Source organism: Aspergillus fijiensis (genome assembly GCF_003184825.1).
Source record: "Aspergillus fijiensis CBS 313.89 unplaced genomic scaffold BO72scaffold_16, whole genome shotgun sequence".
NCBI lineage: Eukaryota > Fungi > Ascomycota > Eurotiomycetes > Eurotiales > Aspergillaceae > Aspergillus > Aspergillus fijiensis.
Window position 1 is genome coordinate 316,102 of NW_024468992.1, and position 22,679 is coordinate 338,780.

At 53.5% G+C, this 22,679-nt stretch overlaps 10 protein-coding genes across 10 annotated transcripts in view; 4 read left to right on the top strand and 6 right to left on the bottom strand.

The window, feature by feature from the left end:
* The window catches only part of cspA (putative cell surface protein), a 1,859-nt gene extending 1,361 nt beyond the window's left edge, over positions 1–498 (top strand). The window contains exon 3 of the mRNA XM_040950608.1: positions 1–498. This exon is cut by the window's left edge and continues 782 nt beyond it. Coding sequence (XP_040802682.1) covers positions 1–369 — 369 coding nt within the window. The 3' untranslated portion in view covers positions 370–498.
* Positions 499–2,425: 1,927 nt separating this feature from the next.
* BO72DRAFT_485119 (threonine synthase THR4) lies at positions 2,426–4,641 on the bottom strand. The gene is made up of 2 exons (XM_040947879.1): positions 4,440–4,641; positions 2,426–4,369 (listed from the first exon to the last, which is right to left on the bottom strand). The coding sequence occupies exons 1-2, from the start codon at positions 4,491–4,493 to the stop codon at positions 2,813–2,815; spliced, it is 1,611 nt and encodes a 536-aa protein (XP_040802683.1). The 5' UTR covers positions 4,494–4,641; the 3' UTR covers positions 2,426–2,812.
* A 289-nt stretch (positions 4,642–4,930) lies between these two features.
* Positions 4,931–6,200, bottom strand: BO72DRAFT_374812 (NAD(P)-dependent alcohol dehydrogenase; the record flags this gene model as incomplete). Its single annotated transcript, XM_040941147.1, has 3 exons — positions 4,931–5,227; positions 5,315–5,923; positions 6,030–6,200. 3 exons carry the CDS (start codon positions 6,198–6,200, stop codon positions 4,931–4,933), a joined length of 1,077 nt encoding a protein of 358 aa, XP_040802684.1.
* A 767-nt stretch (positions 6,201–6,967) lies between these two features.
* BO72DRAFT_67868 (tryptophan synthase beta chain) lies at positions 6,968–9,575 on the bottom strand. Its single transcript, XM_040950609.1, has 3 exons — positions 9,258–9,575; positions 8,887–9,190; positions 6,968–8,809 (listed from the first exon to the last, which is right to left on the bottom strand). Exons 1-3 carry the CDS (start codon positions 9,391–9,393, stop codon positions 7,165–7,167), a joined length of 2,085 nt encoding a protein of 694 aa, XP_040802685.1. The 5' UTR covers positions 9,394–9,575; the 3' UTR covers positions 6,968–7,164.
* Positions 9,576–10,006: 431 nt separating this feature from the next.
* Positions 10,007–12,709, bottom strand: BO72DRAFT_506978 (putative AP-1 adaptor complex subunit beta; the record flags this gene model as incomplete). Its single annotated transcript, XM_040949248.1, has 7 exons — positions 10,007–10,538; positions 10,597–10,958; positions 11,018–11,586; positions 11,639–12,276; positions 12,341–12,472; positions 12,550–12,570; positions 12,633–12,709. The coding sequence occupies 7 exons, from the start codon at positions 12,707–12,709 to the stop codon at positions 10,097–10,099; spliced, it is 2,241 nt and encodes a 746-aa protein (XP_040802686.1). The 3' UTR covers positions 10,007–10,096.
* A 463-nt stretch (positions 12,710–13,172) lies between these two features.
* On the top strand, positions 13,173–13,660 carry BO72DRAFT_67909 (uncharacterized protein). The gene has a single exon (XM_040950610.1). It carries the CDS (start codon positions 13,251–13,253, stop codon positions 13,623–13,625), a length of 375 nt encoding a protein of 124 aa, XP_040802687.1. The 5' UTR covers positions 13,173–13,250; the 3' UTR covers positions 13,626–13,660.
* Positions 13,510–14,993, bottom strand: BO72DRAFT_446890 (putative transcriptional regulator). Its single transcript, XM_040944404.1, has 2 exons — positions 14,638–14,993; positions 13,510–14,539 (listed from the first exon to the last, which is right to left on the bottom strand). The coding sequence occupies exons 1-2, from the start codon at positions 14,896–14,898 to the stop codon at positions 13,697–13,699; spliced, it is 1,104 nt and encodes a 367-aa protein (XP_040802688.1). The 5' UTR covers positions 14,899–14,993; the 3' UTR covers positions 13,510–13,696.
* Positions 14,994–15,330: 337 nt separating this feature from the next.
* Positions 15,331–16,630, top strand: BO72DRAFT_426407 (flavin-linked sulfhydryl oxidase). Its single transcript, XM_040942948.1, has 2 exons — positions 15,331–15,749; positions 15,881–16,630. The coding sequence occupies exons 1-2, from the start codon at positions 15,514–15,516 to the stop codon at positions 16,350–16,352; spliced, it is 708 nt and encodes a 235-aa protein (XP_040802689.1). The 5' UTR covers positions 15,331–15,513; the 3' UTR covers positions 16,353–16,630.
* Positions 16,592–21,161, bottom strand: BO72DRAFT_446893 (coatomer subunit alpha). Its single transcript, XM_040944405.1, has 8 exons — positions 20,938–21,161; positions 20,774–20,823; positions 20,398–20,717; positions 20,009–20,344; positions 18,981–19,947; positions 18,329–18,924; positions 17,194–18,278; positions 16,592–17,134 (listed from the first exon to the last, which is right to left on the bottom strand). The coding sequence occupies exons 1-8, from the start codon at positions 20,965–20,967 to the stop codon at positions 16,880–16,882; spliced, it is 3,639 nt and encodes a 1,212-aa protein (XP_040802690.1). The 5' UTR covers positions 20,968–21,161; the 3' UTR covers positions 16,592–16,879.
* Positions 21,162–21,788: 627 nt separating this feature from the next.
* BO72DRAFT_494998 (uncharacterized protein) lies at positions 21,789–22,442 on the top strand (the record flags this gene model as incomplete). Its single annotated transcript, XM_040948514.1, has 1 exon — positions 21,789–22,442. The coding sequence occupies one exon, from the start codon at positions 21,789–21,791 to the stop codon at positions 22,440–22,442; it is 654 nt and encodes a 217-aa protein (XP_040802691.1).
* Positions 22,443–22,679: the final 237 nt, after the last annotated feature.

The window sequence follows — 22,679 nt, forward strand, 5'->3', positions numbered from 1 at the left end:
ACCCCTGGTGCTCCTGGTGCTCCTGGCTCCTCCACCCCTGGTGCTCCTGGCGCTCCTGGCTCTTCTACCCCTGGCGCTCCTGGCGCTCCTGGCTCTTCCACCCCTGCTAGCCCTGCCGCTCCTGAGGGCTCCAGCCCTGTCATTCCTGCCGCTCCTGAGGGCTCCAGCCCTGCTGCTCCTGAGGGCTCCAGCCCTGCTGCTCCTGAGGGTTCGAGCCCTGTTGCTCCTGCTGGCACCTCGACTCCCGAGCAGCCCACCGGCGTCTCCCCAGCGGAGCCTTCGGCCTCGAGCCTTACCGGCGCTGCTTCCAAGATGCAGCCCGTGGCCGGTCTTCTCGCCGCTGTCATGGGTCTGATGGCCCTTCTGTAGATGACACCTCCATCTTCAGCAATGAATTGATAGAGCCACTCATCTTCCCCTCTGACCAAACGAAGATACTATCAAATCAAAACAATCGGTGCTTGGAGTTTGGTTTTGGACTTTTGCTACATCGTTGGGTTTTTTTTTCCTATGTCATGAAGAAAGAAGGACTGTTCTATGATTATGATTCAGGACTACGACTTAAGACACAGTCAGGCGCACCGGGGTGAGCGACAAGATACACTGTGCTCAGCTCCTGGTTGATATTCATTGGCAGTTCTTTTTACCTACTAGTTTAATAATATATAATGAGTACGGTACGTGGAATAAAAATGGCATTTCTCTTTTTTTATTGAAATCACTTTTCAAGCCTGCACTCTCTCTTTCACGTAGCTTCGATGCATTTCTTGCTGGCTCAATTTCTTTCTCTTGTCTTCCTACTATCATAGTCAAAACCTGTCACATCGCCACTGCCGCGAGTGCGTAATCATATATCCCGGAAACGGAAGGGGTTGCATCTTACGTAGTCTTTTACCCAACCCAGTACAGCCACCTCGGAGACAATAGGGGGAGGTGGGGGAGTTTCGTCTGTGGGTCCTACGAGTAGATACTATGAGTATGAGTACTGAGTAGTTGAAGAATCAAATGCAACCCAATGATATCAGGCCGACAAAATAAAAACTCCACGATAGGGAACGATCAGCATATTCAAGCAGCGTGCATGAGTCCCATAGTTAGATCCCATGACAATCCCTGACGTGGTGATGCCGTTACCATCCCTCACCCTATGACTCGCATGTGTATGTATCAGGGAGTAGAACTCTGCCCACCCTTCTGCATCGTCCTTATATTCCCCAAATGCTAGTCGAGATACGGCATATTTAGAAAAAGTCAAACGGCCCAAGCTGGTCGCACGCAAACCCTTTACATCACCATTGTGAAAATAAAGTGGCATAGAGATAGGTCTCAAGGCTTAGCCCTAGTTTCGGATTGGCAAAGGATTAGGTTAGGGCTGCTGGAAAAACCACCCACCTAGATACATAGTACAACAAACATACTCGTCACGATTTGTAAGGTTTCCCATGGGGTGTTTTTCATGGACCCTCTTATAACTGGTGGCAACCGACTTGGAACTATCAGGCACCAGTTGGTCTTTTTGGAAGGGGAATAGTTGCTACTATCCCGCGACTGGGATGGTATCTTAACACATATTCGGCCTTGGTCTACTGTGTATGATTGAGAATCAAGCGGTCGAGTACTAGTCAAGATTATATAGATCTTAGCAAAGAAGCTAGGGTAGAATTGGCCACGAGCGATATAAATGTATAGAGATGTATAGAAGGGGCGATACTTACCTTAGTAGGAGACTGTTACGTTTACTGTGGAGACTGGAGAACTGGCCGGGTAACTCAACCCTCTACTTTAGTAATAAGGGTGGAAGGTGATATTAGTATTACACTGGAGGAGGGAAAGGTAGGAAGAAGGGCGGTGGAGAAGAAACCCAATAGAAGAGTATAAATTAGAGGAAGGATGTTAGGAGTATAGCCAGAAGGAAATTGGGAGAGAAAGGAGGAAGGAAGAAAAAGAGGAAGAGAACAGAGAAGACAAGTTAAATGATATAGTAGAAGAGGAAGTAAGTATCGTTAGGGGGGGGTAGATTATACAAATCATAGTAGATCTGAGAGAGGGCAGAATTCTGCAACTGGTAATGGTAGAGGCAGAGGTGTGTCAATTACTGAGTAGGGTACGAGATCTAACAATCGAATTAGATGGTAAGTAAGGTTGCTATTAAGTAGCACTATTCCCTATGAGGGTATAGTATAAAGTAGCTGTGAATGGAGATAGGGTATGAATAGTAACTAAAGTATCAGCCAAGTATGGTTTCGTTTCAAGTAGATGTGAAGAGGACTATTCTGTAACTGGGTTCTATAAGATGTACATGCAGTGTACGTAGGGTATATTTAGAGAAGAAGACAGATAGCAGTACTAGATTATCTAGTTGGGTAGTCAGGTGCACTGTTACTTCTTGCAGCGGTCTAAAATATATGTTAGCAGAAAAAGAGTAGTAGGACTAAAGTTATAGAGACATAGAGGCGAAGGATAGCACAGAATTAATCAAGGTAGAAGAGTAAACCATTCTTATCTGTGTATGATCTTTTGATGTATGTATGGATAGTCTCCTATCCACCCGCTCATCATACAATGCGAATAGTAACCAAGGGAAGGAATAGTCGAAGAGTAGGATGCCCAAAATCGAGGCAGAATTCATGTCATATCTTTCGATGTAGCTTTTATGATATCACAGTAGAGGCAAGAAAAAGCCTAATAAGAAACTTATCGTCATGAACATATATAGGATCGATGATGCGGAAGGGGGAAATATGACACTGGAAGTAAGATGCAAACACAAAGATCTTTCTTTTTAGTTGTCTATGACACAAGCAAGCCACATCTACCGCTTACCCTCCAACTCCTGCTCGACCTCGGCCTTGACGATCTCGCGGACCTGCTCCCATCCAGCCCCAGGGCCGACGGCGGTGACGCGGCTCTCGCGCTGCTCCAGGCCGATGAACTCCTGGGGCAGGACCTCGGTGAAGTCGTAGCCGTCCTCGGCGCGCAGGGCGAGGTCGACGGCGCTGGCGAACTTGGCAGGGTGGGCGGTGGAGAGGGAGATGTGGACGGCGCCGGGGTTGCGCTGGATGGAGCGGCGAGCGGCGGCGACGCCGATGGCGGAGTGGGGGTCAAGGATGTAGCCGCCGGTCTTGGAGCTCTTGGCACTGCCGGGGCCCAGGTTGGCCGGGAAGGAGGTGCGGTAGGTGTCGCGGATCTGGGCGATGGTCTCGTCGTTGCTGACGCGCTCGGACTCGAACTCGGCCTGGGCGCCCGCGAAGACGGCGGGCGAGACTTGGAAGCCGCCCTCGGACTTGAGCTGCTGGAGCCAGCCGCTGACGCTGTCGCAAGCCTGCTTGCGGCGCGCGTCAGCCGAGGCGGCGTCGCTGCTCTGGTAGGCGAGGAACCAGAGGAGGCGCTCGAAGTTGCTGCTGACCAGGATGTCCATGGCCGGGCTGTGGGTCTCCTTGACGCCGGTGCCGTTGGCGTCGTTCTTGGTGTAGGCACCGCTGCTGCGGAAGAAGCGGTCCAGGATGTCGTTCTCGTTGGTCGCGATGACCAGGCGCTCCGCAGGGAGACCCATGCGCTTGGCGAACCAGCCGGCGAGGATGTCGCCGAAGTTGCCGGAGGGGACCACGAAGCGCAGCTTGGAGTCCTTGTTGAAGGAGGGGGACTTGGTGAGAGACAGGTAGGAGTAGAAGTAGTAGGAGATCTGGGCGAGGATGCGGGCGAAGTTGATGGAGTTCACGGCCGCGAGATTGTGGGTGGAGTTGAGCTCGGGGTCAGCGAACAGAGCCTTGACGAAGTCCTGGCAGTCGTCGAAGGAGCCCTCGACAGTGAGGTTGTGCACGTTGGCGTCCAGCACGGTGGTCATCTGGGCCTGCTGGATCGGGGAGACCTTGCCCTTGGGGAACATGATGAAGATGGAGACGTCCTTCTTGCCGCGCAGACCGTAAATGGCGGCGGAGCCGGTGTCGCCGCTGGTGGCTCCCACGACAGTCAGGTGGTGACGGTCCTTGCCCTCCTTGCCCTGATTCTTGCGCACGAGGAAGTACTCGAACAGGTTACCGAGGAACTGAAGCGCGACATCCTTGAAAGCGAAGGTGGGACCGTGGAAGAGCTCGAGCAGGTGGAGGTTCTGCTTGCCGTCGAGTTCGATGGTGGGAGTGCGTTCGGGGTGACGGAAGGTGGCGTAGGAGCGGCGGATGATGTCTTCGAGGTCGTTGCGGGGGATTTCGGACTCGGAGATGTAGAGAGACATGATACGGAAGGCGATCTCCTCGAAGCTCAGATTGCGCCATTCGGACTCCCAGTTAGCGGGGAGGGAGGGGATCTCCTCGGGGATGAAGAGACCGCCATCAGAGGCCAGACCCTTCAGGACGACCTCCTCGAAGGAGAGCTGAATGCAAGATCAGGACAGATTAGCCATTGAATCGAAAATTGCTGTTTGTAGGGATTTGTTGCCATACTCCGTAGGAGGCACCCCGCGTGCTCAAATATTTTTGCGACAGAGTATGCGACATGATGATTGGAGATATGATGGGGGAGAAAAGAAAGGAGATAGAACAAAGAAGACACTCAATTGCGAGTCAGAGCCTCTTCTGACAAGAATCCCAGCGACAAAACAGAGGAATATGAAGAGAGCGAGAGTGAGAGTGAGGGAGAGTGAGGGGGGCGAAGACAAGAGGCGATGATTCACTCGCCCAAAGAAGAAATTCGGAGGGGTTGCCTGCTGCTTTGGGATTAGTGGCTCCGATGGCGGAGACGATCACGTGGCGTGTCTATTGGAGTATGTAAATTGCAAGCCTGCCGCAGCCAAGACCCGGGCTACTACGAGTGCGTACTAGACTGACTCTCTATCAGACCTGCAGGTTCATCTATGGGTAACCATCTCACTACTACTAGTAACACATTATACAGTCTAAACATTCGTCATAACTCATCACCAAGCCCAGTCCGTCTAGTGCTCCTCATTAACCAACACGTAGCGGTACCTGGCCTTGCCAGCATGCATGTTGACAATGGCTTCATTGGCATTCTTCATCGGGACCTCCTCGATCCAAGGCTTGACGCCCTTGTTCAGAACCAGCTGGAACATCTCGCGGATCTCATCAGGGCTGCCAACCAACGAGCTAGTCACCTTCAGCCGACGGATGAGAGGCTTAACGGGCGCCACCAGGGTGCCATCCTCCGGCAGACCGACCTGGCACAGAGTACCATTGACCGCCAGCAGACCGACGTACTGTTCCATGGGCATCTGTACACGACGAGCATTAGTAAATTACCCTTTTTCCACACACACACACATCCAAACCCGATAGGGAATAAAGATCTGGGAAGATACCTTCGTGGATGAAACAGTGGAGATGATCAAATCCAACGACTTGGCGTACTTGGTGGCCCAATCGGGCTCATCATCCGTAGCGATGTACAGATCCGCGCCCATCTTCAAGGCATCCGCCGCCTTGCCCGCCTTGCGCGAAATAGCGACGACCTTGTCGGCGCCCATCGCCTTGGCGAACATGACACCGAAGTGGCCCAGGCCACCGACACCGATGATACCGACGCGCTTGCCGGGGCCGCAGCCGTTGTGCTTCAGCGGGCTGTAGAGGGTGACACCGCCGCACAGCATGGGGGCGGCCTCGGCGGAGGGGATGCCGTCGGGGATCTTGATGGCGAATCGGGCGGGGACGCGGTTGTACAGCGCATAGCCGCCGTAGGACTTGCCGCCGTTGAGGTGGACGCTGTTGTAGGTGCCCACCCACTTGTGGGGGCAGTACTGCTCCCAGCCCATGGCGCACTCGGCGCAGTCGCCGAGACGGCCCTGGCAGGAATCGCTCTGCGCGCCGACACCGACGCGGTCCCCGAGCTTGATGTCGCTGACCTGGGAGCCGACGCGGACGACGACACCGACGATCTCATGGCCGACACAGCAGGGGTAGAGGGTTGGCTTCTGTTGTTTGGCGGATCAGTATATACGGGACATGGTAGCTAAACAATCACAATTGACGCAGAAGAAGAAAAAGAACAACGATAGAAAGACCAGGGGAAGGACTTACCCATCCACTGTGCAGAGTGTGAAGATCGGAACCACAGATACCGCAATGAGAGACCTTGATGTCGACATCGGTCTCTTCCCACGGCTTGGGCTCAAACTCCTGCCAGACCATCTTGCCGTCGACCGAGTCCTTGTCGAGGCCCATCCATCCTTCGAACTTGTAGTCAGTCATGATGAAAGTCTGGTGTCACTTCAAAGGACCGGTTCCTTAATGTGCGTGTAAAAGGCCTCGAGGGAAGACCGAGGGGATATCCCCTCCAACTTATATGCGTTATCGCCCGAGAACAAAGCCATCGCGGGTTCCGTTTCCTTGATCGATCCACTTTTCGACACAAATTTCCGAGTTGGGGGAAGTTTTCCTGTGAAGTCAACTCAAACCCTGAGAAGATCCACTGGGACGGAAAAGCCAAGAAGGAGGCCGAAGGAAAGAAGCATGGAGACTGAAAGAGAGCCAAATCCATGGGCTTTGCACGGGCGATGGGGCAACAAGAAGCTACTCATCTCATTGACTGGCTCCAGCGGAGTCTTTGCCCTATGGGTCGCTCGCCAAATGCTTAGAAATCTGCAGAAACAGTACCTGATACGGGTAAAAAAGCGTTTGGAAATCGGGGATGCTGCTTCGGATAGAAAGCCGATAGACGATTGTCGGGATCGGAAGAGGATTTTCATTGAGGAAGTTTCAGGGCACGCTTTCGTGGTCTGGTGTTTGAATCACAATCGAGATACTCGTAGTATCGCCTGATGCTTTGATTCCGTACCCATCGCGGGATTCGACACGGTCTCTGACGCAAGGAAATCACTCAATGGCGTTCGAGGACTCCAACTGCTTTTTCTCCAACTTGATTGATGCTGGCTCCATCGTCATTAGTCAAGGAGGACCACTGGATCCACTGCGGCAGCCCGAGAAGACGAGGAAAGTAGAAATCAAAATGAAGGCAGCGGAAAAAGCGGATCGCTCTCTTATCGCCCGCCAACTGGTCTACCAACCACCAACCACAGACAGACATCCAGCACATCCAGTACGACAATAGAGAGATCAGACACAACCAAAAAAGCAATTACAAGTAATAGTAACCTACACTTGCAAGCTAGGTTCCATATGATTCAACTTTTGGATATTCTACACAGCAGCTCCATCACTTATTTCCCCCATACTGAGGCAGTTCATCCATGACCGTCTGCACATCCTTATCACCGCGACCACTCAAGCAGAGCACGATATCCTTCCCAGGTCCCAGCTGGCGAGCCACCTGCATCACGCCCCAGACAGCATGCGAGGACTCCAGCGCCGGGATGATCCCCTCGAGTTGACTGAGCAGCTGGAATCCCTCGAGCGCCTGCGCATCCGTGGCCGCGATGAAGGTCGCGCGATTGCTATCCTTCCACGACGCCAGCTCCGGTCCGACGCCCGGGTAGTCGAGGCCAGCGGAGACGGAATGCGTGTCCGTGATCTGCCCATGGCGGTCCTGGAGGACATATGTGCGCACGCCATGCAGGACCCCGACGCTGCCGCCGCCGAGAGTCGCCGAGTGCTTCGCCTGACCATCGCCGCCGGCCTCCACGCCCACCAGCTGCACCGAACCATCCTCGACGAACGGGTAGAACATGCCCACGGCATTTGATCCACCGCCCACACAGGCCACCACCGCGTCGGGCAATTTCCCGATCTCCTGCTGCAGCTGCGCCTTGGTCTCGGTCCCGATCACGGATTGGAAGGTCCGCACGATCGTCGGGAATGGATGCGGCCCGATGGCGGACCCGATAATATAATGTGTCGTGTCCAGCCGCGTGATCCAGGCCCGGAACGCCTCGTTGACGGCGTCCCGGAGGGTGCGCGAGCCTGCCTCGACCGGCACCACGGTGGCGCCCAGCAGGCGCATGCGGAAGACATTCAACGCCTGCCGACGGACATCCTCCGCGCCCATGTAGACGGTACATTTCATGCCGAACTTCGCGCAGACCGTCGCCGTGGCCACGCCGTGTTGGCCCGCCCCGGTCTCGGCGATGATCTCGGTCTTGCCCAGTCGCCGCGCGATCAGGATCTGGCCCAGGGCGTTGTTGATCTTGTGAGAACCCGTGTGATTCAGATCCTCGCGCTTGAGCCAGATATTCGCGCCGCCCGCGGATTCGGTCAAGCGCGTCGCGCGGTGTAGCGTCGACGGCCGACCCATGTAAGGGTAATAAGAGCGATACTCTTCCCAAAAGGCCGGATCATCCAGCGCAGCCTGGAAGCCGGCCTCCAGTTCGTTGAGACACGTCGTCAGCGCCTCCGGGACGTATTGTCCACCAAATTTGCCGAAGCGGCCACGTTCGGACGCTGGACCAACTTCATTTGCGGCTGGTGACTGTGTAGGCTCTTTCTCCTTCGAAGCAGAAACAGCGGCTGTCGACAGGCTAGAGGATGGCTCATCTGCTGCTGTGCGAGGGACTCGTCGGCCCGTGATCTGTGCGCAATACTCCTCAATCGTGCGAGCTCCCTGTCCAGCAGGGGCATTCGCCAGCTGATTGATGATCTCGCTACCAATTACCGCGCCATCGGCGACGGAGGTCACGCCCAGAAAATGCTCACGGGTGCTGATGCCAAAGCCGACGGCCACCGGGACTCCACCAGAGAGATCCTTGACCCGCTTCATCAAGTCGGGAAGCTGGTTGTTCAGAGTACCAGTGGCTCCAGTGACGCCCATGCGGGACACCAGATAGATCCATGTGTCGGCAATCCCGCAAAGCGTCTTCATACGGTCTTCAGTCGTGGACGGGGCAATCAAGGGAACATATGAGAGGCTATAAGATGACCACGACAGGCGTTAGCGGTACTGTACCCCGTTGTCTAGCAACCGGAATGGTAGTAGGCAGCTTACCCGGCATCCCGACATTGGTCGCGGAATCGAACAGCTTCCTCCGGCGGTAGATCAACTATAATGAATCCATTCACGCCGGCTTCTCTGCATTCTGCAAGCAGGGCGGTTTCACCAAAGCGCAGAACCGGGTTATAGTATCCCATGAAGAGGACGGGGATGCGCAGGCCCTGCTGGCGTGCATCTTTCACCATTTGCAACATGGAAGTAATTGTAACCCCATTTTCGAGGGCTTTAAGGTTTGATTTTTGGATGGTAGGTCCATCGGCAATGGGGTCTGTGAATGGAAGGCCGAGTTCAATGACATCTAGGGTAAAAAAAAAAGGATCAATACTCCGTCGCATCAATTGCTATACGTACTGATGGCAACTCACCTGCGCCTCCAGCTTGCATGGCCAGCATGATATCTGGGGTTTCCGCGGCTGTCGGAAAGCCGGCAGTGACATAGGTCACCAGGGCCGGACGGCCCTCTTTTTGGCATTGAGCAAAGGTTCTTTTGAGATGCTCCATCTTGCTATGCCTGGAATGTTTGCAGAATATGAAAAAAAGCGTAACAAAGTCGGGAGGAGTGAGGGGAGAAGTGGCGTGGACTGGGGGACTTTATGGATCTTTCGCTGTGACTCACGCCGTCAGTAAGATGGCTCCACTAATGGCATGCCTGGCGGATTAGTCTAATTTCAATCATCTGTGCATTTCAGATTAAGAATTTACCCGGTCCTTCTGTCAGATATAAACATCGCCGCAGTGTGGGCCTTTTTTCCCCTAGGAATTGAAGTATAATAATAAGGCTGGTTCTCAAATAATTGACATGCCCACGGCTCGTTCGCCCCAGTGGACATCCCGAGATCGCCACAAAAGTGAGACAGACTAAAGACTAAAACAGGCGTGTAATAGCCGGTTGGAAGAGTTGTAAGAGCTCAGAGGAAACGACCAGAGCAATTATGCTCAGAGCCTCAGGTGAATGGGATATACAGATAAGTTGGGACATGAAGTCACCGACGAAACGAAGCAAGGAGGGGGAAAGTACAAACATAAAGAGTAAATATTTGGATCATTCAGCTTGGTCGCGCCAAGATAGAAGGACGAGAGATTCTATGTGAAAATGCCTGGATTGCGAATTATGTGTGCTTTTGTCAAGCGCTTGCCTCCTTGATCTCCTTCCCTCCCAGCCCCGCGGCGATGTTCACCATCGGAAAGCCATAGCCCTGCTTTCTTAGAATAACGACATAATATCTTCGTTGGTTTTCTTTGGTTGACTGCCTCCAGGAGGCGGCGACGTCGTGTCATTGCCTGACAAATCCAGGCCGGCAAAACCGTTCATCAAATCGGCTCCAGCCCCCGCGCTGCTGCTGGCCGGGGCCGGTGCGCCTCCACCATCGCCGAAGACCCCCAAGAGATCGTCTAAATTGTTGCTTCCAGCAGGAGCACCTGCAGCAGGCGATTCCACTCGCACTGGCGTTCCGGCAAGACCTTCGAGACCAGACATTCCACCACTGGGCTCTTTTTGAGCCGAAGCCGGCGCAGTTCCATCGAAATCGATGTCCAGTAGATTCTCGACGTTGCTCTGACTCTGGGGAGGGGGCGCGCTGCCAGTGACCGCGGCTGCAGCCGCAGCAGCGGCCAGTGGGTTCTCGCGTGCGTTTTGAATTTGTTCCCTGAAGCCAGTGGTTAGCCCGACGTAGACATGAATGAATGAAATGGGTTGAGACATACTCGATAGCGGCTCTCTGGACAGCGTCGGCGCCGAACCTTCCTTGACCGACAAACTGCTCTGGGGGCTTGTGGTAGACTGATGCAAGAGTCGACAGCTCAGTGAGCAGCTGCTCAAGAAGGGCAGGCGGCAGAGAATGAATAGTGGTCACAATTGGAGGCTTGTCAGACAGGACAATATCCTTAGTAGCTCCGGGATCACTGGTATTGGATAGTAAGCGCCAGTAGACATAGGCTCGGTCGCGCACATCGGGATTGTCGTTCTCAGCAGTGGCTGCCTGCAGCACTTTCTGGACGAGGCCTTGGGCCTTCTCAGGCCGCTTCAAGAAGAGCTTGACAACAGCCGTCAGGATTTGCAGCTGGGTCTAAACAGGTCGCGGCAATCAGTATACAGCATTTGTCTTGTCATAAGGGAGTGCCATACCTGGGAGAATTCTTCATTGAAACCTTCCACAAAGCCAGCCAGAATGTCACCCGCATTGCTGATCTTCTCCGCATACTGACCAACAATCCAAATGAGTGCTGCACGAGCATTCGGCTCATCTAGCTCATCAATACACTTGCACAGTGTAGGGATGATACCCTCATAGCCGGGGTACTTCCGGAAAATATCTTTGATCACCACAATAGCTTCTTGCACCACGTAGTTGACCTTGGTGTTGATGAGGTCCAGCAACGTGTTGACGCACTTCTCACTAGCGCCCTCGATTTTGATCGCAACCTGACCAATCGCCCGGACGGCGCGGCGCACAAAGTCCATGTCCACCTCAAGTGCGTACTCCTTGAGCTCGGCTAAGAGCTGGTCAACGTTTCGGTCGTTGGCTATCCGTACCATGATCTCAAGTTTCTGGAACTTGACGTATGGTGGGTCGTTATACTTGCAGAAGAAGACGCGGAGTTCCTTGTTCAGGATGTCTGGCTGCTTTTGCAACAAAAGATCGATGTTTCTCAAAGCCACATACTGCACCTCGGGAGCAGACGAAACCAGAGTCACTTGACATCATCAGAAAACGGAAAGAATTTTACCCGGGCGAAGCATTCTTACCTAGGGGAGGGGCCATTTTCTTCAGGTAGTTGCTAGCCAGCTCAGCCTTGACGTTTCTCATGTGGAGGAAAACGACTTTGACGGCAGCTAGCACAACACTCGGGTTGGCATGCTGGAACTGAGGAGCAACGCGCTCACAGATGTGCTCTGACTCAGTCACTTCACTCGTTTTGTACTCCGCAAGAGTCGTCAAGATCGTGACGCGACCCCATTCCGTGCACTCATTCAGGGCCATAAGAAGCTTGCGCAGTGTGTTGGTGGTTACCTTCAAGGCCTGTGTTTCGGGAGCAGCGTGGTAGATTTCCGACAGAGCAGTCACCGAGTTGGCGACGACCATAGGATTGGGATCTCCAATCATCTCCTGCAACATCTCCAGAAAGCCGTTCTCCAAGCACATAGCAGGATTCAGATCGAAAAGTTTGGCAACGCAGATGGCCGCGGTCTTGCGGACATAGGGCGACTCGTCCCGGAGGGTCTTCCGCAGCGGTTCCTCCATGTAATCCACCATTTTGTCCACCCGGATGCACCCCATCGTTCGAATGGCAAGGGCTCTGATTAAAGGATTGGGATCTTCGGAATCTTGAACAAAAGTATTGACGGCGAGAATGCATAGGTCGGGGTGAGATTTGGCGTAGTTCCTGTCGGCCGCGAAAGACAATCAGCGTCAAGCTCGAATAACCAAGCGATGCTAAGGAAACCCACATGAGGTAAAGATAAACCAGCTTCTTTTGTTCAAGATCGCTAGTCGCAATGTTCTTGAGAACATCCGGGAATAGAGAGGAAACATCCTTGCCCAGCGTCATGGCCATGATGGTCTTCTGAATTGACTCCTTGCTAAGGGTGTATTAGATTGATTGCGCCGACCAAATTATGCTGCCATTTATCTGCAAGAGGATATGCGTGTGACGTACCGTTCGTATGCATACTGGGACCTGAAGGTTAACGAGCGTCAGTATCGATTCATCGGCTTGGACAGGACAGATAGATAGCATACACAAGACCAGATCGCAATTCAAAAGTCTCTCCTTTCCTGGGGACCGCAAAGGCCCCCCGAATCCTACTCATCGCCATTGTGCCAAGAAATGTCTAGCGACGACCTAGTCGCGCCTCCGCTGGTGGAAGTTGAAGTCGGAGGAGGGAATGCAGGAGACTGCGGGGAATTGCGAGAGCTTTCAGGGTGAGCCGCAGACGGGAGAATTAGAGCGGGGAAGCGAGAGCTCTCACACACTCTCTTTCTCCTCCGTGCCGAAATGACAGGAGGGAACAGAAGTATAAATGAAAATATATTCAGTGCAAAGAAGGGAACGAAGAGAGTGAGAGTGGGAAGAATGGAGGGAGGAGAGAAGTAGTCAAGGTAGTAGGTTGATGATCAGGAGGGAGAGGGACGGAGGGAGCCCAGTGTCCCCATCATGGACCACAGCCAATCCGCACAACGCGGCGCCCGACTAAGCGCAACCATCAACCATGGGCACCTTAATTCCTTTCCCCGGCGGTCTGGACTGCCTCGTACTTCCTACCCCGTACATATCACTTCTTATGATCCCATTAAAAAAGGATTCCTCTTCCAAGTTCAGTCTGTTTGCTGCCATATCCATTGCAGCATACGAAACCTATGGTAGGTTACTATAACCACTACATAAAATACCGTCAATGCGCAATTATGACAACATCGCTTAACTTTCTTTACCAAAACCAGGCGAATCTCCCTAATCTCCGACGCCTGTTCGTCGAGGCCCGCACCGAGGCCGAAGAGAACGAGCACTCCAGAACTGCGGTATGCATTCCTCGAGCGCTCTCAATGCCAATAAAAAGGATCGGAACTTCAGACTCATGGATTCTTTATACAGTTCTACAATCTTGTCCTCTTTATCTCTTCGGTCGCTGTCTTCAGCTTGGTGGCTCAACGAATGGGCGGAACGAAGTCGGGAAAATGAACAATGAACGCAACGGAAATGCCAGTGGTATCTCATACAGCTCATACTCTTAAACACCTTGATAATCCAGAGCCTGCCCTGGAAAAAGTCGCTGGCACAAGGTAGCAACATCCATGCAACACCATCAGTCTGTCTCCTCACCATCCTCACCTTCCAAGAAGGCTAGACCTCGACGTCCCCGGTTCAATCTCCGTCTAGGCCGACTGTCCTCACTATCGTCGCTCCCAGCCTCCTTCCCCCATCGCTTTGCCCCTTCTTGCACCAGCTCGAGGTCGGCTTTGAGCTCCCGCTCCTCACGGATGCGGTTCGCTTTCTCCACCGAGTAACGCCCTTCCATGCCAGCCTCCTTCAACATATCCTTGAGGTGTTTGATCTTGGCCATGGGAGTGCCGAAAGGAGCCAGCTCCCTCGCCCACATCTTGCGGATCCCGCATTTAATCAGCCAGCCCTGCAGCCGTTTGATCTCCGCTTGATTGGCATCCTGATCCGCATCTTTGCCCTTGGCCGGCGCCGCTTTCTTTCCTTTTCGCGAGGATGTCTCGGCGCTCTTCTGTCGCTTGCGAACGGGTTTCGGCTCTTCATCAAGAACTACCGACATCTCACTTTCGGAGCTGACTTTATCTTCTGACTGATCTTCTTTCCCGTTGGCGGCGTCAGCAGAGTCATCAGAGGCGGACTCTTCGCTAGGCTTGGTCTTGTTCTTGGTGGCGGTCTTTGTTTGCCTTTTCGTGGAAGGCTTTACTTCATCTTCATGATCCTCATCCTCAATATTGGAACTTTCACCTTCATCTGCGTCCGAAGGACTGGTTTTCTGGCGTTTGCGCGATGCGGCGGTGCCAGTCGATTTCGTTCTCTTGGCGGGCTTCGTGTCTTCTGAGGACAGTGAGGACAGCGAGGACAGTTCACTTTCAGAGTCGCTATCGTTCTTTTCTGGGGCCGATCTTTCGGCGGCTTTCTCTTCGACCTCCTATGCAGAAATTGAGACATTAGAGCGCGATTCTAAACACAACAAACAGAGAAGGAAGTGCAATGGCGTCATAATATGAGAGACACGGAGAGACCAACCACTTGATCGCGAATGACCTCTTCACTTCTAGCTTTCCAGTCGCCTTGTGTCTTGAAGAATCCCGCGTCGAGCTTAAGCGCCTTTTCTGCCGCGAGGCGTACCCGCTTGACGGTCAATTCCTCTAAATTGCCCGATTTGTAGATATCGGCGACGGTGTCGCGTAAAGCTTGTTCCAGCGCGTCATCGGACGGAATGTCTGGACGGCCGGCTGCCGACTCGGGCTCGGACTCAGACTCCGACAGCGCGTATTTTGGGGCCATCGTTGCGCTTTGGATGTCTCGACTTTACCCCGAGTCAAATGCCCGACGTCGGGTGTGTGTAGATGTCCGCTGCGTGTGGGGGGGGGGGGATGGAACGGCGGGAAGTGGCCGCGCGCCAGGCGGACGCGATGAGAGGCAGAATACAACCGCCGCAAGTAGATCAGGAAGCGAGAAGATCGACAGTTGTGTCACGGCTAGAATGAAACAAGCTTAATGGGAGGTCGATTGAACGATTGTCAAGGAGAGACACCTGAACCAGCTTGCATCTAGAACCCCTGCCTCACGGAGCTTGCTCGGTTGGCTTCGGTCGGAGAGTTTAGTTTCCCAATTGCACCGCGCGACCGCTGACAAAGCCGCTTATCGGGGATTGGCGGTCTTCGATAAAGTCGGAGATCGAGGGCACTATTACGATTATTACCAATCAGCGAGATTCTCTCGCCGGGTCTTCAACTATACCTTAACTTTCTTTTCTTTTCTGTATAGACTCTGATTCTTTGATTTTGGTTCGTGCACACTCTGTTTCTGATTGATTATGCATCTTTTGTAACATAGCAATTCCATCATCTTGCAGTCCCTACTCCCTCTCACCACCACATAAATCTCCCCACCGGCATCATGTCCGAAACCCACCCCGACGCAACAGAGACAGCGTCGCAATCAACGCCGCAAAAGAAGCTCTTCACGCATCAGTTCCAATTCCCCGCAGCCACAGCAGCCACAGCCACAGCCAGCTCCTCCTCCTCGTCGGCATCGTCATCCCAACCAAAGGATACCAGCAACAAGGACGAACACGTACCCCCGGGGTACACCAAGCTCCCGAATGGAGTCATCCTCGACAAAGAAGGCAAACCGTATGTCCAGCGCAGCGCATCCAACCATCAGAAGCACCCCCCTATTTCACTTTGCCCCCCAACCTCCTCAAACCCCTCAAACCATACACACACTTCCTCCTCCTCCGAATACTAACACCCCAAAAAAAAAGATGCCGCCTCTGCACCTCCGCCGCCTCCTGGCGCGCCCTAACCCAAAAAGCCAAAGCCACTGCCACACCCGCACCCGCACCATCCACCATTCCCTCAAACCCCACCTCCCAAAAATACAACCAATGCCCCCCAGACGTCGAGGAACTAGGCCGCTCCACCTGGACCTTCCTGCACTCGCTGACGGCCTCGTACCCGGCGCAGGCGTCGCCGGAGCAGCAGACGGAGATGCGCACGTTCCTGGGCATCTTCTCGCGGCTGTACCCGTGCTGGGTGTGCGCGGACGATTTCCGCACCTGGATGGCCGAGCCCAGCGGGCAGAACGCGCCGCGGCTGGCCGGCCGCAAAGAGTTCGGGGACTGGATGTGCCGGGCGCACAACGAGGTGAATCGGAAGCTGGGCAAGGATGAGTTCGATTGTCGGTTCTGGGAGGAGAGGTGGCGCACGGGGTGGAAGGATGGGCGGTGTGATTGAGTACTGGATAAACCTTGGGGAAGAGGGGAGGGGGCTTGTTGTCGGGGAGGTGTTCTTTACTTGGTAGTTGCTTGTTGGATTTACGGCAGTCAGGGTGGGATGTGTAAATCTTGGGATATGTGAATAGCGCTGTAAGTGCTGGGGCTGTTTTTGTATACTATTTTTCTTCTTCGCATAGCACAGGAAGGCCTCGGTTCTCTACTCTTGTCTTCTGAAGTGGAGTTGGGAGGATTTAAATGTGATTATCATCTCGCCTCATTCTCATCTTCCTTTTTTTCACACCACGGTAGGGAACTACGGAACGTTCCCCAGAAACGAGATACAAGTATGAAGAAGATTTGAGTCCTAAGGTCGCTGAGAAATTATGATAACAGAAGAGGTTCCATCCATACATCGAGGGCAAGCAACCGAGGTGGTCCCACCCCCGGCCGTACCAGTAGAAAAAGAAACATGTTTTCTATCAGAGCTGCACATCAAGAGACGGGGAATTACAGTATAAAAAAAAACAAGGCTCGTCATCGTCATCCTCAATACTGACCGGGAACAAACAACCGGAGTCCGCTGGCCGGGGCCCCAATCTCCGTTACCTCCGAAATCCGACACACCGTGCCCTTGTATTGTTCGTGGTACTTGGCTCCGGTGAATGGGTCCGACACACTCGGGGACCCACCGTAGATAGGCGTGTACGAAGCAGCACAGATGTCGAATTCGGCGAACTGGTCGAACTCAATGTCAATCTTGTCTTGCGCGCTGCGCTCGCTCTGCAACTTGATCTTACGGGCCTATTAAGGGAGTCAGTATACCTCCCTGGATCTGGATAGGAGATGGGGCCATGTCTTACCTGCTCAAGAAGCTTGGGCGAGCCACCGTTAGCCAGCATGCGGTTCGCGAAGCTGAGGGCGGAAGAATAGTTCTTGTTGGCAAAGGCAAACTTCATAGCAGCCATCAGTGCCAACTGACGGTGGGCCACTTCCAGCTTGGGGATGGTGAAGTAGGCCGAGAGCTCAAGACTTCTCTTGAGACCCTCGGGCGTATCGGTAGAGAGAGAACGACGCTCCAACTCGATCGACATGGCCAGGATGTACTCCCGCGCGGTGGCGATGATCTTCTTCGCTTGCTCAACTTCAGCCTCCGAAGAGACGGTATTCAGCAGGATTGAATGCAGGATACCCTTGAAGACCTTGACACCATCTTCAAGCTTGTTGGCCCTCATCGCGGCGTAACCCTCTTGCAAGTCGACGTTGGCAATTGTCTCCAGATCTCTGGGGATGACAGGTAAAACTTTGCGGCTGTCCGTCTCTTCAACAGTGCGGCGTACGTAATTCACTAACGGGGGAAGACCGGCACTTGCGGGCAGATAGGTCTTGGAGCCCTTGTAGATTTCCAGGAAGCGGGGCTTCAAGGGGGCGAAGTTGACGGCACCAACTTGACGATTGAGAAGTTGCATGGCCGTCTCGAAGGAGCCGGCAGCGACATGATCCGCTGCAAGAGGGGAGTTGCGAGCCCAAAGGTCGGCTTCCGCGCCACCAGCACCAGCCTCTGCACCTTCGACATCGACGAACTCGGCGTCCTCTTCGACATTGATCTCGTCTCCCATATCCCATCCGGCGACATCCTCCTCTTCGTCCTCGAAGGTATCACGCGCGGCAGCAACCTCACCTTCTTCCTCGGGCTCAAACTCGATGGCAGCGACCTCATCATCGACCTCACCCACCTCTCCAAGCAGAGCCTTTTCGAATGATGAATGAGCAACAGCCTTGACGGGCCAATTAGCCTTGAAGGTGGGAACGATGGGTTGAGGCACACGCAGGGGCTCCTCAATCGTGGAAAGAGTGATCTGATCCTCCGTGAGGCCGCAGGCCTCGAGGATTGACTCGGCCTCCTCTGTCAGCCCGTGGGACTTGGCAGTAAGGTACGCGAGCGGATCTATACTAGATTAGAAACCAAACCCAACTTAGACATGGAACAGGACTTACAAAGATCGACTTCCTTGAACATCTGAATCCTGTCCTCGACGTCACCACGGTAGATTGCGTTCTGGAAACGCGACGTGAAGTCGCCTCGGTGCTCCGCAATCTTAGCCATACGGGACAACTTCTCCTGGTCACCAGTCGACAGGTACAAGAAAGACAGCTTGTCAAAGTTTCTCTGCTTTTGGTAGGCCATCTCAACTGTCTGATGGTTACCGTGAGCCAGAGCTTCGGCCCCAAGTCTGGTCCACAGATTGGGGCGGTCCAACTCGCGAGCCATCTCAATAGCTACATCCAGGTTGCCGCACTCAAGGGCAAGCTCGAAACGGGTCTGGGGATCCTGCACAAATTGCAGCGCGATCTCGGGGTAGCCCTTCTTCTGCAGGTAGGAAATGATGCTTTGACCGACCAGGCTCGATGTCTTAATGATCTGCAACATCTCATCGTAGTTCCTCTTCACCAGTGCAAGCTTGAATCTGTACTCAGTAGGGTCAATGTCCAAGACGCGGGGCTTAGCGCTGCGGTCCAAGCAGTAGACGCTTCTGCCCTTGACCTTAACAAGGTAGACAGTCTGGTCGAGAGTGCGAATGATGCCGTTGTCACTGATTCATGTTAGCTATCAAACCGTATTTTCTTCAGGAACTTCGAAATAGCATACCCGTTCAGGAGAGAATATTTGACATGGTTTAAGGTAGAGTAGAGAAGGACGCCAGCGTCATCCCAGGCTGCGCTCTTGATACGGATCGTCTCGTGCAAACTGCTCACCTGCTCCAAGGTCTTGGTCACAATAGTGACGTTATGCTTGCTGAGCAAAGCGGCATAGAGCCCGTCGTTGGACCAGACAACATACTTGACGCCGCTCACAGCGAGCTCCGCCAATTGCTTCTTCTGCTGAATGTCGAAGAGAACGACCGAAGTAGGAGTGATGAAGAGGAGACAGCCAGTTCCACCGAAGTAAATGTCTGTGGTTCCGACTGGAGGCTTGATCGATTTTGTAGTCGCATTGCTGAGATCCTTGATGTCTACCTGTTGGTTGCCTTGGCTAAAGACGGCGAAGCGGTTGCGCGCAACGAAGACAGCAGACGTGCCCTGACCACGCTTGACATCGGTAGGCTCCACAGCACCGGTAGCATCCCTGGGGAGGTGAATCAGTTCGTACACGCCACCATCAGTCGGGGACGTGACCAGGATGGCACGCTCGGCAGGGTTGTATGAGAGGGTACGAGGAGGCACCCAAGGGGATCCCAATTTGCGCAGTGAGAGCATAGGAGGAGACTCCACGTTCTTGCCGAAGTCATATGACTTGACATGCTTCTCTTTGGTGATATAGAAGAGCTGGTTCTGGTAGACCGCTGAGGCAGGTCGCTCTCTTTCCAACTTGAAAACCATCACACCGGTATCATGGCCGGCAGCAAATAGGTTGATCTCGGGATGGGCAGCAATGACCCAGAAACGGTCCAGGTCGCGCTTGAACGATTGGACGGACGTTCTCTTGTTCAAATCCCAACATCTGATGGTCTTATCTTCGCCGACAGAGAGGATCAGGTCCTGGTGCGGATGGAACAAACAGGCAGAAGCGTTCTGGAAATGCCCACGGCAGGTGTCAACTTCCCAAGCTTTCGTGTCTACAGAAGTCATGTCAGCTATTACCACCATTGGACACCTATATTGTCATGTCCCACGTACCACTCATTCTCCAGAGCTTGATGAGACGGTCGTCACCGGCGGAGACGATCAAGGGAAGAGTAGGGTGGAAGGAGACCCAGTTGACTCCTCGATCGTGGCCCTCTAGGACGAACTTCACCACGGCGTCTGTGTTTCCGAACATGTCTGCTTGACCGGGGTTGGCCCGGGCCATCTGATCTTCGAAGGAGATAGTCGTCGGGGCCGAGTGCTTCTTGCGCAAGCCGGAAATGTCCCAAATGCGAACCGATTGATCCAACGAGGCGGAGGCGATCAAATCCTCGGTAGGGTGGAACTGTGCACACATAACGTAGTGGTTGTGGCCGGTCATGGTACAGACTACAGGCTAAACGTCAGCCTCCCTCCGGACAGGTGGTCAGAGTCCAACATACTTAGGGACCGGTTCTGCCAGTTCCAGATTCTAATGGTTTGATCGTCCGAGGCGGAGAGAATCCAGGGCAATTCATGATGGAAGAAGACCGTCCGCACGTAGTCCAAGTGGCCGTTCAGGGTGAACATGCACCGGCGAGTCTGGTAGTTCCAGACCTTGATCTTGTAGTCATCACCTCCGGAGACAAACATGGGCTGTGTCGGGTGGAAGTCAATGCCACGAACGGGACCATCGTGTTCTTCGAAGCGGTCAATCAGGGTTCCCATGCGGTAATCCCATAATTGAATGGTGGAGGAGTGAAGGGAGACTAGAATCCATGGCCTGTGCCGGGGGTCAGCGTTTGCGACGCGTTGTACAAACGACAGATGACGACGAACCGCTTAGGGTGGAAGGCAATTCCCTTAGCGCGAGAGGATTTGGACTCAAACTAAAGCATTGAAGGTTTTGTCAGTTCCAGGTCTTTGAGTAGACAGAGACCAGCTCCGTTGCGATAAGGGGGAGAGTGAGGGGACAATGGGGACATGGAGGGGGACGGGCGGACCTTAGTGAGCATGTTTGGGGAGGACTGCATCTTGGAGGAGGGTTGGCCGGAGCCGCACCATAGAGAAGCAAGCTCCGCACACGAGAAATAGAAGGAAGATCAAAAGAATGACCACCACATCCACTACTTCGGGAGGAAGAGGAGGAGTGTAGTTGTGAGGGGGGTTAGTTGAATAGAGCAATGGGAGGAGTGTCTGGACTCTGGACTCCAGCCGTGGTCCGTCTCGATGGATGGATGGATGGATGGATGGCGGTAAACGTGGACTTATTGTGTCGGCAGCCAATAAGCGAGCCCCGAGGGCCAATGATGGGCCCCGGGCGGTGAGCAGCTGCCAGGGGAAATGAATCAATCGCCTTCAACCAACAACTAACTGAGCCTGAGCTAACATGCTAAAGCTCATGCTCATGCGCATGCTTGCACTTCGCCTGACACCAACTAAGTATTGTTTTTTCCTCCGTTCATCGATTCTGGATCAGTAGTGAGCTTCAACAGAATGTGATATCATGGTCTTGTTGCTTTCATGCCGTTGTCGGAGCGGTGGGACCCCCATAATGCAACCGAACACAACGTCTTCCCCAGCCAGCCCCATTACGCTTCTCTCCGACTGGATCTGTTTGGAGCTCTGTCTGCCCTATTCTTCTTGCAACGGTTTTTGGTTTTTTTTTTTTTTTTTTTGCCCCGGTTCTCAGATCAACAGATGAAAATACTGCAAGTATAACGGCGATATCGTATACATGATGTCTTTTCATGCGCATGCAGATTCTCAAAACGCTTTCTAAAGCAGCATTTACACTCTATGAAGACAGCACTTCTTATACTTGACGAATTTTGGCGACACCGGCTAGAACACCATGATCAAAGCTGAGGATGGCACAGTCCCTCCTCCCTCTCCGCTTCGGGATGACCCAACATGCTTCACTCAAGATATTCCCGGTCCCGCTTCAGGCTCCTGGCAACCTGCTGTACACGAGTCTCCGTCAGTCAACACCCATATCAAAGATGAAACGAATGTGATATTGCCATATGCGATCGAAGAACCCGAGGATGAGCCTGCCGACACCTGGGAGGAGGCAGGTGCGAGACCGAGGTCGGCGTTATTTCTCCGGGAAAGTTCAGACCCCAAGCAAGATGATTTGGCGGACTCGATGGAGGGCCTTTATTGCGATTCGGACCCTACAAGCCGCCGCTCAAGCTTCGCCGCTAAACGGGGCATGAAGCGAAAGCCGTCGAGTGCACCTACCGCCCCGACTCGTCCAGCTCGATCACACTCAACCAGCAACTCTTCCAATACTCAAGAGGGAGGATGCAACGGTCGTCCCAAAAAGCAACGTAGGCGAAACCAGCGTTCAAGGAACCATCTGGGGTTATTCTCCGATGTGTTTTGGCACGGGGGGGCCAGTGAAACCGAGTCATCGGGCAGTTACGACTCTCGATCTTCTTCGGCGGATCCCAGTAGTTTCTACCCTTATGCGTCCACCACGCCAGATCAAATGGACATTGACTGAGTGAGCGTTACATGAGCATCTGCCAGGTGGGCTCCCCCCGAGCTTCATAGTTTGTTGCTGGCTCTGGCGACTCGCAACATGTGACACGTGACGTAGTGCGCCCACGCTAGGCCGGAAAAGGCTGGATTATTCGGTGACGTCACCAACTTCTCATCGCCGTCACTTATACTGCTCTCTTTGTCGGCTTACGGCGAACAGATCACCTTCTACCATTATCCTGTCGTTATCATCACCCAT